The sequence below is a fragment of the Akebia trifoliata genome, chromosome 1, assembly GCF_017979445.1.
Source record: "Akebia trifoliata isolate Shusen 1 chromosome 1, ASM1797944v1, whole genome shotgun sequence".
Classification (NCBI taxonomy): Eukaryota; Viridiplantae; Streptophyta; class Magnoliopsida; order Ranunculales; family Lardizabalaceae; genus Akebia; species Akebia trifoliata.
Genome location: NC_141375.1, coordinates 4,100,640 through 4,116,144, shown reverse-complemented (window position 1 = coordinate 4,116,144; position 15,505 = coordinate 4,100,640). Strand labels below are relative to the sequence as shown.

The 15,505-nt window shown below is 34.9% G+C and overlaps 2 protein-coding genes across 2 annotated transcripts; both read left to right on the top strand.

Annotated features, from left to right (window-relative positions):
• Positions 1–5,908: 5,908 nt before the first annotated feature.
• LOC147410455 (putative germin-like protein 2-1) lies at positions 5,909–6,993 on the top strand. Its single transcript, XM_086441785.1, has 2 exons — positions 5,909–6,041; positions 6,393–6,993. The coding sequence occupies exons 1-2, from the start codon at positions 5,921–5,923 to the stop codon at positions 6,947–6,949; spliced, it is 678 nt and encodes a 225-aa protein (XP_086297911.1). The 5' UTR covers positions 5,909–5,920; the 3' UTR covers positions 6,950–6,993.
• Positions 6,994–14,080: 7,087 nt separating this feature from the next.
• Positions 14,081–15,288, top strand: LOC147410454 (putative germin-like protein 2-1). Its single transcript, XM_086435564.1, has 2 exons — positions 14,081–14,265; positions 14,615–15,288. Exons 1-2 carry the CDS (start codon positions 14,145–14,147, stop codon positions 15,169–15,171), a joined length of 678 nt encoding a protein of 225 aa, XP_086291690.1. The 5' UTR covers positions 14,081–14,144; the 3' UTR covers positions 15,172–15,288.
• The last annotated feature ends 217 nt before the right edge of the window (positions 15,289–15,505 follow it).

The window sequence follows — 15,505 nt, the reverse complement described above, 5'->3', positions numbered from 1 at the left end:
TTCTTACCAAATGTATTGGCTTCCTCTGAGTTGAAACCCCTGTTGTTGCTCCTAGGCTTGTGAAGTCAAATATCAAATCGGTTCGGATCCCGTTCTCAACTCGATCTACTACTTGTACTAAATTTTACAAAGTACTAGTAGTGTGTCCAACTAGGTGGGTATAGTGCCTCAATATTGAGATGAACGCAATGCTCATCTCTTGTTTTTTCATGGTTGACTTCCCGTGGGAAGTCGATTCTCGCCTCCTTTGGGCGTATTCTTTCATAATTTCTCTTTATTTTCGTGTTATCCTCGCCATATCATTTTTGGCTAGCCTAACATATATATTGAAACTATAGTTGTGCTAGAACATTTCTACTAGATTTTGATGAGTGAGTGGTCCAATCTTGAAAACCACTTGAAGGTTGGCCTCGTCAGTCTTCTTTGAAACAACTGCACCAACAATATATCATCCTCACTAAACTAGCACATTAACTCACGGTACAAATTTAAGTGTGATGGAGGGCATCCCATGCTGTTGTATTTATTAAATTCCAGGTATTTGAACTTGGTCGGTAATTGTACGTTGGGATAAAAATAGAGACCCCTGAACCTGGTCCCTCCTAAAGTGTTTATCCCTTTAATCCTTCTCATCTTCTCTTAAAGAGATTCAATATGCTGAGCAATCTTTTTCAGTAATACTTTTGGCCTTAATTGCCCTAAAGTCACATTCATCATCTGAGATGATTAGAGGAGGTGGCTGGTCATGTGGAATGTATAGCAGAAAACCTTGGTACCCTAGGACCGTGGAAGGTAAGGTAGGTTGTTGTTATTCGAGGAGTTCATGATTCAATTCGGATGCTTGGTGTTGTGCGATTTCGGCTTGTATGAATTTGGTGTTGGCCAACACGGCAGTTAACATTTTCTCTTATTTCTCTATTGTTTTCAATAGCGTTGATATTTTTGCGTTGGCCTCTACCAATTATGTTTCCATGGGTTGTGGGTTTTTTGAGGTACTTATTGTTGGTAAAGATCGAATGAAATATGAAAGCTTTTCAGGGTGTTTATATTTCTTTCATTTGGCCACCTGTGAGTACAAAAGTCGAGTATTGATATGTTGTTTACAAAAATAAGATGCATGATGTTTTATTAGGTCTAATTCAATTATTTAGGGATGACACCTAATTTTTTAAGATGAATAAGATTAAAGCGAGGTTTGCCAGTGAGAATCTGGCATTAACACGACATTTGGTTGTGTACGTCAGCGTAGAGCTGGCATCAGTATGGAACTGACATCAATACGGAGCTGGATTACATGTTTTCTAACATTGGATTACATCATCACGAAGTTGGCATCAACGTAAAGTTGGTATCAGCACGGAGCTGGATTGCGTGTTTATGAAAAGAGAGATTACATCGACATGGAGCTATCATCAGCACTGAGCTGTCGTACTCCTCTTAAAGTTTTAAGAGATCTTATCAGCACAAAGTTGGCATTAACGTAAATCTGAAAACATTTTCTTAGAAGTGTGGTAAGAGAATTCATTAACACAGAACTGACATCAATAGGAGTTGGAATGTTTGTAAAAGGGGATCATCAGTATGAAGCTTTTTTCTTGGAAAAAGAGATACATTTATCCTTCTAACTGATGATTCATGCCAAAGAACAAAAATAAAAATTACAAAACATGCAAAGTGCTCAAAGGTAGGGGTTGATTCCGTGACCAATCAACCTCTGTTGCAATTGTTCAATCATTGAACACTGCACTTGGGATTTTTCAAATGCTAAATTAACCAGTTTGTTGTTCTGAGTTTGCAATTTTTCTTCTCGAAATCGTGATTCATCTTTATATTCCAGTAATCTCTCAACCTCATGTTTGGCTCTACAAATTCTTTCTCAGCATTATCTCGTTAGATTTCAGCTTCTATCTATTGAGACTTAACTTCATCAAGTTCTTTCTAGAGGTTTTCTCAGACTATCATTTCGAAAGGTGGAGGACGACATTTGCTGCACGACTACCAATCTCACTTTTTTTAAAAATCTTTTTTAGGTGTGAAATCAATCATCTATGGATGAACTCTGTGGGTATGTTTGTTGGATCCATTGATCATACTCTTTTGAAGTTCTAGCAATAGTGCTTAAATTCAGCTTGGTAGTTACATTATTGCTATTTACCCATAATTCTCGTGCTCTTTGAAAAATGTCAGGTGGTGTAGTGATGTTAAAATCATATAGATCCTCAAACTCTATGTCAATTTGGGTGATATCTTGTAGAAAAGTGAATTGTCTCAATACTCGAAGAAGTACACATAAAATGGAAGCATCGATGCCAACAATGATCATATATTTGCAGCACGGAGTGGTGAATCTTTGAGATCACGTGCACCATGTTCTATGCCAAATAATTTGAGTGGATTGTAGACTAGAAAGTAATGCTGAATATTCTTCAACTGAAGTCAAGGTTGGTTTCGGATCCCCAAGCATATTGGTTTGGATTGGGTTAGGCTTAAGTCATACATTGATTATGAACTTTGAAAGGGCCGATATATGCTATTTAAGCCATGTTTGGAGAAATGCAGGACATCCATATAACTTCCCACCACCTTGGCGAGCATAGTGGGAAAGATTAAGGAGAAGTTTTGCAATGATCATAGCGGAGAGCGTTCGACCTTGTTAGTACTGAATGAGGATGTCACACAACAATCTACTAACTTGATGTCGACTTTTCGATAGTAATAGTTGTTTGACTGCTGCTAAGGTAAAAACCTAACATTTAGCGATATCCTAAAAATTCTTTGGTGACTTCCACCCCTTCTTCAATAGAAAATTGTAAGAACATACGTTATATCCTCCAAATAATTTTTTTTTTCTTTTTGAGATTTTGAATATCTTGAGCCATTCCATGATGTTGAGGGCATATCCAGGCTTATTCTTAGGGATAATTGCTTCTTTGCCCTCATTAAAAGGGATGTCCAGGGATGTTTCCAACTCCTCAATTGTAGGACATAATTCATGTCCATTAAAACATAAGACATAATCAGATGGGTCCCAAAATGTAATGGTTGCCTCTAACATTGGCCAGTCTATCTTTGAAATGGCTAGGAACAAAGTGTCTCCTAGCATACTCTTATGTTTTCACCGCACCTTTTCAGAAAAAAAAAAAAAAAAAACAAATTTTGGTAATCAAATCAGCGAACTCTGGTGTGCATGCAGAATGACGTGTAAGGTTGATCGACCTCGAACTCATCCTATGATAGTTGTGATGTAAGATGAATGCATAATATAAGTGAAATATCATGTACATGAATTCTCAACTTTATTAAACAAACAACACACAAAAGGAGGATGAGGCACCTTCTTGACTCAAACTTTTAGAAAATATCTACATTCTTGTCTTAAGAAAATCTAACTTAAGGATGTCTAATGTATGACTTGAATTTTGTTTCTCTAGGCTCAGGCTTTCCATACCTTTAAATCTCGTCGATCCCTTGTTGGCTCGAGTCTTTGGTATGTGATTTGAGTTGGGACTCTCTACTTGTACCTTAGAGGATAAAATATCTAGAATTTCGATTTTGATACCCTCTTATAGGTTTCTGGGTAAATCTAATTAGGACGTAAAATGTAATAGATGGTATGAGTGTACGGTGCTTGTGACTTAATTGATCTTAGACTCCTCTAATACATCTACTCAAATAAAGTGCTTATGCTCAACAGTTTAATGATCAATCAAATTATGGGCTCGTAAAAAAATATTTAGATAAACAAGAAAGCTTATAAAATATATACAAAGATAATTTATTGTTATTATTTATTTTGAAAACAAGAAAAGTCATAAATTGATGAAATTGAACGATCAAAATTGTCTTATATGATGTACCCAAAACCGAAAGTAATGTCGCAAAATTAAGTGCATTATCAAAACTCGAAAGTAATGTTGGAGGCATAAATTTCTTTGTAATATTCGTAAAATGGTCCAACTTTGTACGGATTTCAACAAATTTGTGCTCGTTTTGAACATAAAAAAGAAATATACAAGTTTTATGAATAAATTGAGACCAGAAAACGTCGTTTTAGATGAGGGTTTTTTACCTAAAGATATATCAAATTTTGAATAAAACAAATTCAGATTTTTTTCTTTTGAAATATTAATCGCGATTTTTTTTTTTTTTGCTCTCGGGTTTTTAAGTACATTTCATACTCATTTGAAGTACATTGTTACTATTATTTTCGTACTATTTGCACTTAATTTGAAAAAAATCCATAAATGTCACTTCAATAAGGGAGATGCATTCAGTATTCTATTAGGAGGCTTCCAAGACTTTAGACTATTCTGCACCCCTGGCAGAGCTAGTACGCAGGCAGTGGGGAACCACCCTCAACTTTGAGATACCCTGTTTTTTTCACTAATTACCTATCCCATTAGCTCTCCCTCCCAATTTGCCCCCCACGCCCTCACCTCCCCTCAATTTTTGCCCCTACAAAACTGTTGAGATACCCTTGTATTTTGAACTAATTACATGCCCCAGTCCCTCACCATCATCCCCATTTGCCCCTACCTACTCACCTCCCTCCAATTTGTGAAAACCCCACTTCAATTTTTGAAAGATAACATTGCATCTTAACTGGGGACTCCTCTCATAGGCTATTTGGACTCCTCTCATCGACTAATTAGAAATAACCTAAATATCCTTTTCTTCAACTTCAAACAAAAAAATCTAAGTAGTTTATCCCCGCTACAAGAAAATCCTGGCTCCACCCATGAATTTCTTCAATATTTTTGTGGTAAGGGATGAGTTTCCAGACAGAAAAGGAAAAGTATGAATAGAAAAATATTTAGAGGGGTAAATTACTATTTTGTGAGCTAAATATGACGAAATTCTGATTGCAGCACACTTCATTTTATTTCCAAAACATGAGAAGTCAGATGGGAGACCGTCAATTTTTTAACCAGCTATATTGTCATTTTGAAAGAAAAAAAAAATCAGAGATATCGCACTACTTTAAACCAACGAGATAGTCTGAAAAACCTACGATCTCGCTCTTTATATTTTGGGAATTAAAATGAACAGTTAGCTGAAATGGGAATTTGGTCAAAAGTCGATAACTTTTTGGTAAATTTCACTTTTTAAAGACATGTCTGGTTAGTAATTTCAATAAAAAAAAAATACTTACCTGTTTTGATAAAAAGGGAATTTATTTAATTAACCAAATCATGGATTTCTTCTAGAGAAAAACTTCATAAGTTTCTCTTCAAAAGTGTCACGATCACCCTCAATTAAGTAATGTTTAAATAATAATAATAATAATAAAAAAATAAAATAAAAAAAGAAAACGTTTAATACATCTTTAAAGAAATCAAACCAAGTCTTAGGGATATGCTTGTGGACAGTTTGATAATTTCAACTTTGTGTCAGATTTCTTGTTCTTTGGTGTTTCCTCTGAGGTAAGATGTTTCAAAATATTTGGAGTGACACAGCCAACAACCCTTATCGTCAAATACATAAATTATCGCTGCAATTCATTTGAATCAGCTTGATCATATATAAAAAGGGTTGTGATCCTTTGACTAATTAAAACACAAAGTCCAACCCTCATGATTAGCCTAGAAAACATGACATATCCTCGAGATGCATGTGTCATTCTGCGATTGTTGGATTTCGTGTTTTAACCATCATAAACTAAAACTAAACTGGAATAGGTCTATATACTTAGGCTCTAAAAAAATTGATTCTATGTTCCAGAAAGATGAACTTTAGTTCAGTACTAGCTTTTGAAGACTTTGTCAAGTCTTCTACCTTCTCCCTTGGAAAAAAAAAGGCAACAAATTTGTGAGACCATTTCAACAATATCTCTCAACTTCTATATAAATAGATATGATTGTAGTGTTAGAATTCTTACCCTTAATCACATCAAGTTAGAAAGAATTAAGGAAGAAGTATAATGGGTTTCAAGTTGTTTGTAGTTTTTGTTCTCTTTGCCTCACTTTCATCTCCTTCCTTTGCCTCTGATCCGAGTCCCCTCCAAGACTTTTGTGTTGCCATCAATGACACTAAGAATGCTGGTACTCTCTCTCTCTTTCTCTCTCTTTCATATCTTTCTTTATCATTCTAATATATCCTATCAAAAGTGGTTTACGAAGAAAAGGACAGTCCACGGTTCTTCAATTTTTAAACTAGTGTTAGAAGTTTAGCAATGGCTAGATTTTTGGCAAGGATGATCTCTACGCCATAGAGATCGTCCTCACAAAGAATCAGCCCATTCTAAAACTTCTAACCCATATAAGACAAAACAAATTGGCCAAATAGTTAGCTGCCAAACATGACCCTATATATATAAACAAAATCATAGATTTTTTATTATAATTTTTTTTGCTGATCACATTGACTAATGCTTGATTAATTTTAAATTGCAGTGTTTGTTAATGGGAAATTCTGCAAGGATCCAAAGCATGCTACAGCTGAGGATTTCTTCCTTTATGGGCTCAATATGCCTGGAAACACATCGAACCAACTCGGGTTCAGTGTGACTCCAGCTAATGTGGACCAGATACCAGGACTCAACACCCTTGGCATCTCCATGGCTCGCATAGACTTTGCACCCTATGGTCTCAACCCACCCCACATACATCCCAGAGGCACTGAGATTTTAACAGTCTTAGAGGGTAGTCTCTACGTTGGATTTGTTACTTCCAATGCCGACAATAACCGCCTCATCACCAAGATCCTCTACAAGGGTGATGTGTTTGTATTCCCCATTGGGCTCATTCACTTCCAATTCAATGTCAGGCACACGAATGCAGTGGCCATTGCTGCTTTAAGCAGCCAGAACCCAGGTGTCATCACCATTGCGAATGCAGTCTTCGATTCGAAGCCACCCATTTCAGATAATGTTCTTGGGAAGGCCTTCCAAATTGACAAGAACATGGTTGATTATTTACAAGCTCAATTTTGGATGCCCACCATGTACTAGAACTACTTTTGCTTCTACCATAAATAATGCAATTTAACTTGTTTTATGGATCATTACATAATAAATGATATGATAATGTTATTTGTTTTTATAAACAGAAATAAAATAATTAAGTACTCTGCATCCAATAAGTATCTTTGTCTACTGTTTGGTTTCCTTCCTATATATCTTTGGGTTGATAGCCTGGATACGTGGTTACGCATTATAGTCATTATGTAAAGGAGCATTCGCATATTGGGTTTGGAACCATTGCTCATTTTACATATTGAAATGCAATTTTGAGGTTGTGGGTTCTAGACAAGATTGACCACAAAAAATGGGGGTATTTGTGCATTTTAATAGGAGATGTTATCATAAATAAATAAAATTGGGAGAATTTACGCCTTCTTTCACATGAGTATGGTACACAATTGTCTTGATAAGATGATGAGTTCATGACATAATAAAAAAAGAAGTATGGGTGGGCGTAATGTTTGTGCCTTGTATTGAGGTGACATTTGGGAAAATAGTCGTGCTAGAGTGACCTGAGTGGGAGACACCTTGACGTCGTGGCTCGCACAAGTCCGTTGTTGCGTTTTAGTCGTGTATCGGAGAAAATGCATCTACGGGAATGCATGCGCCACCACGTTAATATGTCCCCCGTGTGTCCTCCACTAAGGTCACTCCAACATTAATCTTGGGAAAATCTCATCTTAGTATGATTTATATATGAGTTGTTTTAAACTGACTTCCTTGGACACTGCACTGACGTGGCAGTATGCAAATAAATCATATATTTTCTCTCAATATACAAGAAAAAATATCTATGCATATGGTTCTCAGCATTCTACCACGTCAGTCTGTTCAACATTCTCCTTTATATATTCATAGTAAACAAATTTTAGAATTTCTACAAGGGATTTTAATTTTTTTTAAGACGAAAACAGTATTTAGTGATTGCCACCATAGTTTTGATAGAATAATGAAAGGACATTATCAATGCACGTACATATTTATTGTTTAACCTAGATATATAAAAAAAAAGCCTTATACAATTACATGGATCACAATGATGATGTGATCAATGTAAACTGATGAATCAATTATATGAAAAAGCGATGTTGAGAAGAACAAGAACATTTCAAATTCATTAATGATTTTCTGACTCGAAAATTTTCACTCGGTCAGTAATAGGCTGAAGTGTCAAGGGCACAAAATCGCTCATCTTTTCCTTGTGTATCCCGAAGAAAACAGATCTATGATTCTGTGCCATTGCCACGTCAATCGAGTACAGTCCGAGAGAAAATTTTCAAGTAAAAAAATAACGAATCTTTCAAATTAGGCCAATTACCCAATGAACATTTCACCTTCCTCTTGGTGGAAAAAACGACGGAGCTCCAAGGATTAGTTCAAAGGTTCTCTTACCAAGGGCAAGAAGTCATCTCTTATGCCCAAAATTCCTGAAATCTAATTGTTTGGGGCCTGAAAAAGTATTAGAGAACTGGATATTTAAATGACAGTGATCCAAGGATTGTCGGGGGGAGATGAATCACCATCGAAGAATCCATCTAAGAAATCCAAGCCTGTTAGAAAAGAGCTCTATCCATTCTATCCCAAATTCGATTTCTTCCATGTTTGTTGTTGCACCATGTAAACTTGGAGCCTGAGATACCCGAATATACTAGGCCTAGCTCCGCCACAAACAAATTTGTTCATAGGTCCCAAGTCTGTCTCCTTCCTCTCCTAAAGAAAAATAAGAATGCTGCTGGATTGAATGAATATTGCAAGACCCCTATAGGCCATTCACACCTATTTTGTCTTTTGAACAAAGAGGCAAATGCCGGAATAATCCTCATTTTTATCCTTTTGATTTAAGTCCATAATAACTGGCAGGTTAAATTAATTAATAGAAAAGCGGAGGCCCGCCCTCTGATAGCATTGTGGTTTGGAATCAATTCTTTATCAATGGCCCTTTGAACGGATTTCAATCTTAATTAGATAACTTACCCCCTTTCTTTTCATCTTAATAAATTTTTTAAAATCTTTCTACTTATATTAAGTGAGCACAGACACATTAAAATCATGAAGTTAAAATTACCGGCCACAATGCATTTCTTATTCACATAAAGAAATGTGTCGAATAAAAACATTCACTGTATCATTGCTTGGGATATAGTGATGGTATGTATTATCGTATATATGGAACTTATAGGGACAACTGCTATTGGCCGTCGCTATAGGGTATTTTTACAAAAAGAAAATATATATTAGACCTTTAGCTACGGTCGTCAACCGTTGCTATAGGGTGTTTTTAAAAAAAAATATTCGGCCTTTAGCTACGATCACGGCCGTCGCTACAAGAACTTTTGAAAAAAAAAAATTGTTTTTACACCTGCCCCCCTCACATGTTGCTGAATATTGGAGATACCCCTATGTTTTGAAATTGATGACTTAGACCCCAATTGGCAACATGAGAAGACCAAAATGCCCCTCGTCTTCAACATGTGAAATTCAAACAATTTAAGTGGAAACCAATTTGAAAATAATCTAAAAAATGCACACAAAATACAATCAATTGAAAATATATGTAGGTGTTGTAGTTCAAATTAAAACATAATAGTTCCACACAAAACATCATAAAAAAAAGTTTGAAACTACTTGAAGAGAATGAAATTGGTGTTCTTCAACTTAAATAAGCTAGAAAGCATACAAAATTATTAATCATTTAATAGAATTTAAAATATAGAAACAAACCCACTCTCATTCTGAAATCCCAAGAACAAAAATGGAAGAACTTCATTAATCAACCGAATTTTGAGTTATTTTTAGGAATTCAATAATACTAAGATTTGAAATTCTATCAAATATAACAAATGGGTACCTAAAAAGCATATAAACAAAAGCAAAATGAACACAAAAATAAAAGAGAGAGTTCTAAATAATAGTGAAAAAGAAAAAAATAAAATAGAATTTTCCACATGGTTGAGGCATTGGAAGTAATATATCTCAAAATGTGACAAACAATTATAACTAATTATCATGTAACAGATAAAAATCAAAACTTAGACAAATAACACTAAAATACTGAATGATTAATTATTAATCCCCAAATCTACCGTGTTATCTTCACCAGTAACAACACAACACTATAATCATAGAACACTAGTGACAAAATGCAACTGACCTTAAAATGATGTCTCAATTAGCCTTAAAACATACAATAGGATCATTTAATGGCAAAAGAACATAAAATATTAACCGTTGTAAGTGGTTCTGTTACTAGAAAGCCAAGTGCAAAGTGAAATAGATTTAAAGGAAACTCAATTCATCTCGTTTGATAACTGGCACTGATAGTATAGGAACTTCTTAGACCAAATATACAAGGACAATTAGAATAGAAAGAGTCACCAAATAAACATACCTTTGAAGGATCAAATTCAAATCAACTCATTTGCATCATCAGTTGTGTGTCATCAATGATTGCATTAGCAAATGCATATGAGAATCCATAACATCCGAAGATAGTGATAAAAAAAATAGCTATGCAAAGATACTATATAACATAGTTGAAAAGCCCAGTTCACACATCTATGCTCATGTCTTATAGTTTGTGAAAAAACAACATTATAATAGTTTCCAATACTCACGATGGCGTATACATGGGTATTCCAGCCTCAAAACGTACCATAACTCAATTTTCTATAGAAGTGAGAAGCAACATACTCTCTATTTTAGAATAACCCGGCATAACCCATAGTAAGTTTGGTAACCCAATCCTACATGGATTCTTAGTTGCATTTTGATTTAAATGTTGGATTGAATTAGTTAGAGTGATTCTCGTAAAAATAAACACTTTAAACAATATCAATTTCTGCTATACTATAAATACATTGTACATGTGCAAGAGCTTCATGTTTTTTTGAGTTTTCTTATTCACCAAAACTTTGTTGTGTGAGTTTTCTTATTCACCTTTGGAGGTTGTGCGGTTGCACCCATTAACTAGTAAGACGAATTAAATGATATTTGAGACTTACATTTAGTTCAGAAATCTGACACTCATCGTCCCGTATAGCATTGGCAGTAACACCACTTTCTAGAATGGACTCTTCAAGTTCTTGAATGGTTTGGCTAAGCTTGTGTTCATGAAGGTTTTCACTGGTCCTGAGCTTCTCATCCAATTTTTTCAGTTCATTGCTGAGCTGGAAAACAAAATAAAAAATTAAACTTAGACTAATATATAATAAAAATATAATATTATTTTTTATTCAATCTCCACACCCTTATATGAATTATAACTATTCCATGCTCAAGTATATGAAGTTAATATACTTTTTTTTATCTATTTTTACTTTTAGCTATATTCCTTGTACCCACACTCCAAATCAAATAAACCACAAGAGATGTCATTTCTCAAAACAGGGGAATGAATGAAATATATGGAAGTTCTAATCTTGATTTGATATGCATAGTTGGATGATAAAATAGTAGTAAAAAAGGGTATCTTTTCTACCATTTGCTTCTCCTAAGCTTAGATTGGTCAAAACTCAAATTAGTTTGGTTGGTACTACGGACCATCATGTTAAATTATTCAATTGGATTGCTCATGCGTTCATTATTAAGCATACTTCCAACATATTTTTCTAGGTACATGTTCGTTAAACATATACCATGAATTAGGAATGAGTCATCCAAACAGTAATAAAAATAGGATAAAAATATATACGTTGAGAAAGGATGTATCTTAAATCGCCACTCATCGATCCATTGTTGGCTCGAGTCTTTGGTATGTGGTTTGAGTTGGGACTCTCTACTTGCACCTTGGATGATAAAATATTTGTAACTTCGATTTTGAATCCCTCCTGTAGGTTTTTGAGTAAACCTAGCTAGGACATAAAATGTAATAGATGGTATGAGTGTATGGTACTTGTGACTTTATTGATCTTAGACTCATTTAATAAATCTACTCAAATAAAGTGTTTATGCTCAACAGTTTAATGTTCAATCAAATTATGGGCTCGTAAAAAAATATTTAGATAAACAAGAAAACTTATAAAATATAAACAAAGATAATTTATTGTTATTATTTATTTTGAATAGGTGAAGTTTAACGATCAAATTATCTTATTTGATGTACCAAAAATCGAAAGCAATGTTGCAAAATTAAGTACATTGTCAAAACTCAAGAGTAATGTTGGAGGTATAAATTTCTTTGCAACATTCGTAAAATGGTCTCAACTTTGTACTCTAAGTCGGATTTCAACAAATTTGTGCTCTTTTTGGACATAAAAAAGAAATATACAAGTTTTATGAATAAATTTTGATAAGAAAACATCATTTAGATGAGGGTTTTTTACCTAAAGATATATCAAATTTTGACTAAAACAAATTCAGATTTTTTATTTTTTTTTGAAATATTAATCTTGATTTTTTTTTGCTCTCGGGTTTTTAAGTACATTTCGTACTCATTTTAAATACATTGTAGCTATTATTATCTTTGAGCCAATATTCGTACTATTTGCCCTTAATTTGACAAAATCCATAAATGTAACTTCAGTAAGAGAGATGCATTGAGTAGTCTATTAGGAGGAAGCGTCCGAGACTTCAGACTATTCTACACGGGGTAGAGCTAGTATGCAGTCGGTGGGGAACCACCCCCAACTTTGAGATACACTGTATTTTTCACTATTTACCTATCCCGTTAGCACTCCCTACCAATTTGCCCCCACGCCCTCACCTCCCCTCAATTTTTGCCCCTACAAAACTGTTGAGATACCCTTGTATTTTGAACTAATTACATGCCCCACTCCCTCACCAACTTCCCCATTTGCCCCTACCTACTCACCTCCTTCCAATTTTGGAAAACCCCACTTCAATTTTTGGATGAAAACATTGCATCTTGACTGGGACTCCTCTCATAGGCTACCGGGACTCTTCTCAATTGACTAATTGGAAACAGCCTAAATATCCTTTTCTCCAACTTCAAACAAAAAAATCGAAGTAGTTTGTCCCCACGACAAGAAAATCCTGGCTCCACCCCCGAATTTCTTCAATATTTTGTGGCAGGAGATGAGTTTCCAGATAGAAAAGGAAAAGTATGAATAGAGAAATATTTAGAAGGGTAAATTACTATATTGTTAGCTAAATATGACGAAATTCTGATTGCAGCACACCGTTCATTTTAATTCCAAAACATGAGAAGTCTGATCGAGATCGTCACTCTCATAACCAGCGATATTGTCATTTCGAAAGAAAAAAAATCAGAGATATATATTGCGCTACTTTAAACGAAAGAGATAGTCTGAAAAACCTGCGATCTCGCTCTTCATATTTTGGGAATTAAAATGAACAGTTAGCGGAAATGGGAATTTGGTCAAAAGTTGATAACATTTAGGTAAATTTCATTATTTAAAGACATGTCTGGTTAGTAATTTCAATAAAAAGAAATACTTACCTATTTTGGTAAGAAGCAAATTTATTTCATTAACCATATCATGGATTTCTTCTAGAGAAAAACTTTATAAGTTTCTCTACAAAAGTGTCACGATCACCCTTTATTAAGTAATGTTTAACGTAATCCCTAACTATAAACGAAAAAAAAAAAAACGTTTAATACTTCTATAAAGAAATCAAACCAAGTCTTAGGGATATGCTTGTGGACAGTTTGATAATTTCAACTTTGTGTCAGATTTCTTGTTCTTTGGTGTTTTCTCTGAGCTAAGATGTTTCAAAATATTTGGAGTGACACAGTCAACAACCCTTATCGTCAAATACATAATTAATCTCTGCAATTCATTTGAATCAGCTTGATCATATATAAAAAGGATCCTTTGACTAATTAAAGACACAAAGTCCAACCCTCACGATTAGCCTAGAAATACCTGACATATCCTCGAGATGCATGTGTCATTCCGCGATTGTTGGATTTCGTGTTTTAACCATCATAAAATAAAATAAAATAAAACTAAACTGGAATAGGTCTATATACTTATGCTCTAAAAAAATTGATTCCATGTTCCAGAAAGATAAACTTTAGTTTAGTACTAGCTTTTGAAGACTTTGTCAAGTCTTTCTACCTTCTCCCATGGAAAGGAAAGGCAACAAATTTATGAGACCATTTCAACAATATCTCTCAACCTCTATATAAATAGATATGATTGTAGCTTAGAATTCTTACCCTTGAGAACATCAGCTTAGAAATAATTAAGGCAGAAGTATAATGGGTTTTAAGTTGTTTGTAGTTTTTGTTCTCTTTGCCTCACTTTCATCCCCTTCCTTTGCCTCTGATCCTAGTCCCCTCCAAGACTTTTGTGTTGCCATCAATGACACTAAGAATGCTGGTACTCTTTCTCTCTCTCTCATATCTTTCTTTATCATTCTAATATATCCTATCAAAAGTGGTTTACGAAGAAAAGGACAGTCCACGGTTCTTCAATTTGTAAACTGGTGTTAGAAGTTTAGGAATGGCTTGATTTTTGGCGAGGATGATCTCTTCACCAAAGAGATCATCCTCACAACAAATCAGCCCATTCTGAAACTTCTAACCCGTATAAGACAAAACAAGTTGGCCAAATAGTTGGCTGCCAAACATGAGCATATATATATATATATAAACAAAATCATAGATTTTTTATTCTAATTTTTTAAGATGATCACATTGACTGATGCTTGATTAATTTTAAATTGCAGTGTTTGTTAATGGGAAATTCTGCAAGGATCCAAAGCATGCTACAGCTGAGGATTTCTTCCTTTATGGGCTCAATATGCCTGGAAACACATCGAACCAACTCGGGTTCAGTGTGACTCCAGCTAATGTGGACCAGATACCAGGACTCAACACCCTTGGCATCTCCATGGCTCGCATAGACTTTGCACCCTATGGTCTCAACCCACCCCACACACATCCCCGAGCCACTGAGATCCTAACAGTCTTGGAGGGTAGACTCTACGTCGGATTCGTCACTTCCAACGCGGATAATAACCGCCTCATCACCAAGGTCCTCAACAAGGGTGATGTGTTCGTATTCCCCATTGGGCTCATCCACTTCCAATTCAATGTCGGGCACACGAATGCAGTGGCCATTGCTGCTTTAAGCAGCCAGAACCCAGGTGTCATCACCATTGCGAATGCAGTCTTCGATTCGAAGCCACCCATTTCAGATGATGTTCTTGGGAAGGCCTTCCAAATTGACAAGAACATGGTTGATTATTTACAAGCTCAATTTTGGATGCCCACCATGTACTAGAACTACTATTGCTTCTACCATAAATAATGCAATTTAACTTGTTTTACGGATCATTACATAATAAATGATATGATAATGTTATTTGTTTTTATAAACAGAAATAAAATAATTAAGTACTTTGCATCCAATAAGTATCTTTGTCTACTGTTTGGTTTCCTTCCTATATATCTTTGGGTCGATAGCCTGAATGTGTGGTTACGTGTTATAGTCATTATGAAAAGCAGCATTTGCATATTGGGTTTGGACCCGTTGCTCGTTTTACATATTGAAATGCAATTTCGAGGTTGTGGGTTCTAGACCAGATTGACCACAAAAAATGAGGGTTTTTTCGCAT

What these genes read in the sequence shown, in the direction of transcription:
- LOC147410455 (XM_086441785.1), top strand. Translation starts at nt 5,921, where the DNA reads ATGGGTTTCAAGTTGTTTGTAGTTTTTGTTCTCTTTGCCTCACTTTCA. An exon ending in CAATGACACTAAGAATGCTG is followed by an intron (nt 6,042 to 6,392) that starts GTACTCTCTCTC and finishes TTTAAATTGCAG; the next exon opens with TGTTTGTTAATGGGAAATTC.
- LOC147410454 (XM_086435564.1), top strand. Translation starts at nt 14,145, where the DNA reads ATGGGTTTTAAGTTGTTTGTAGTTTTTGTTCTCTTTGCCTCACTTTCA. An exon ending in CAATGACACTAAGAATGCTG is followed by an intron (nt 14,266 to 14,614) that starts GTACTCTTTCTC and finishes TTTAAATTGCAG; the next exon opens with TGTTTGTTAATGGGAAATTC.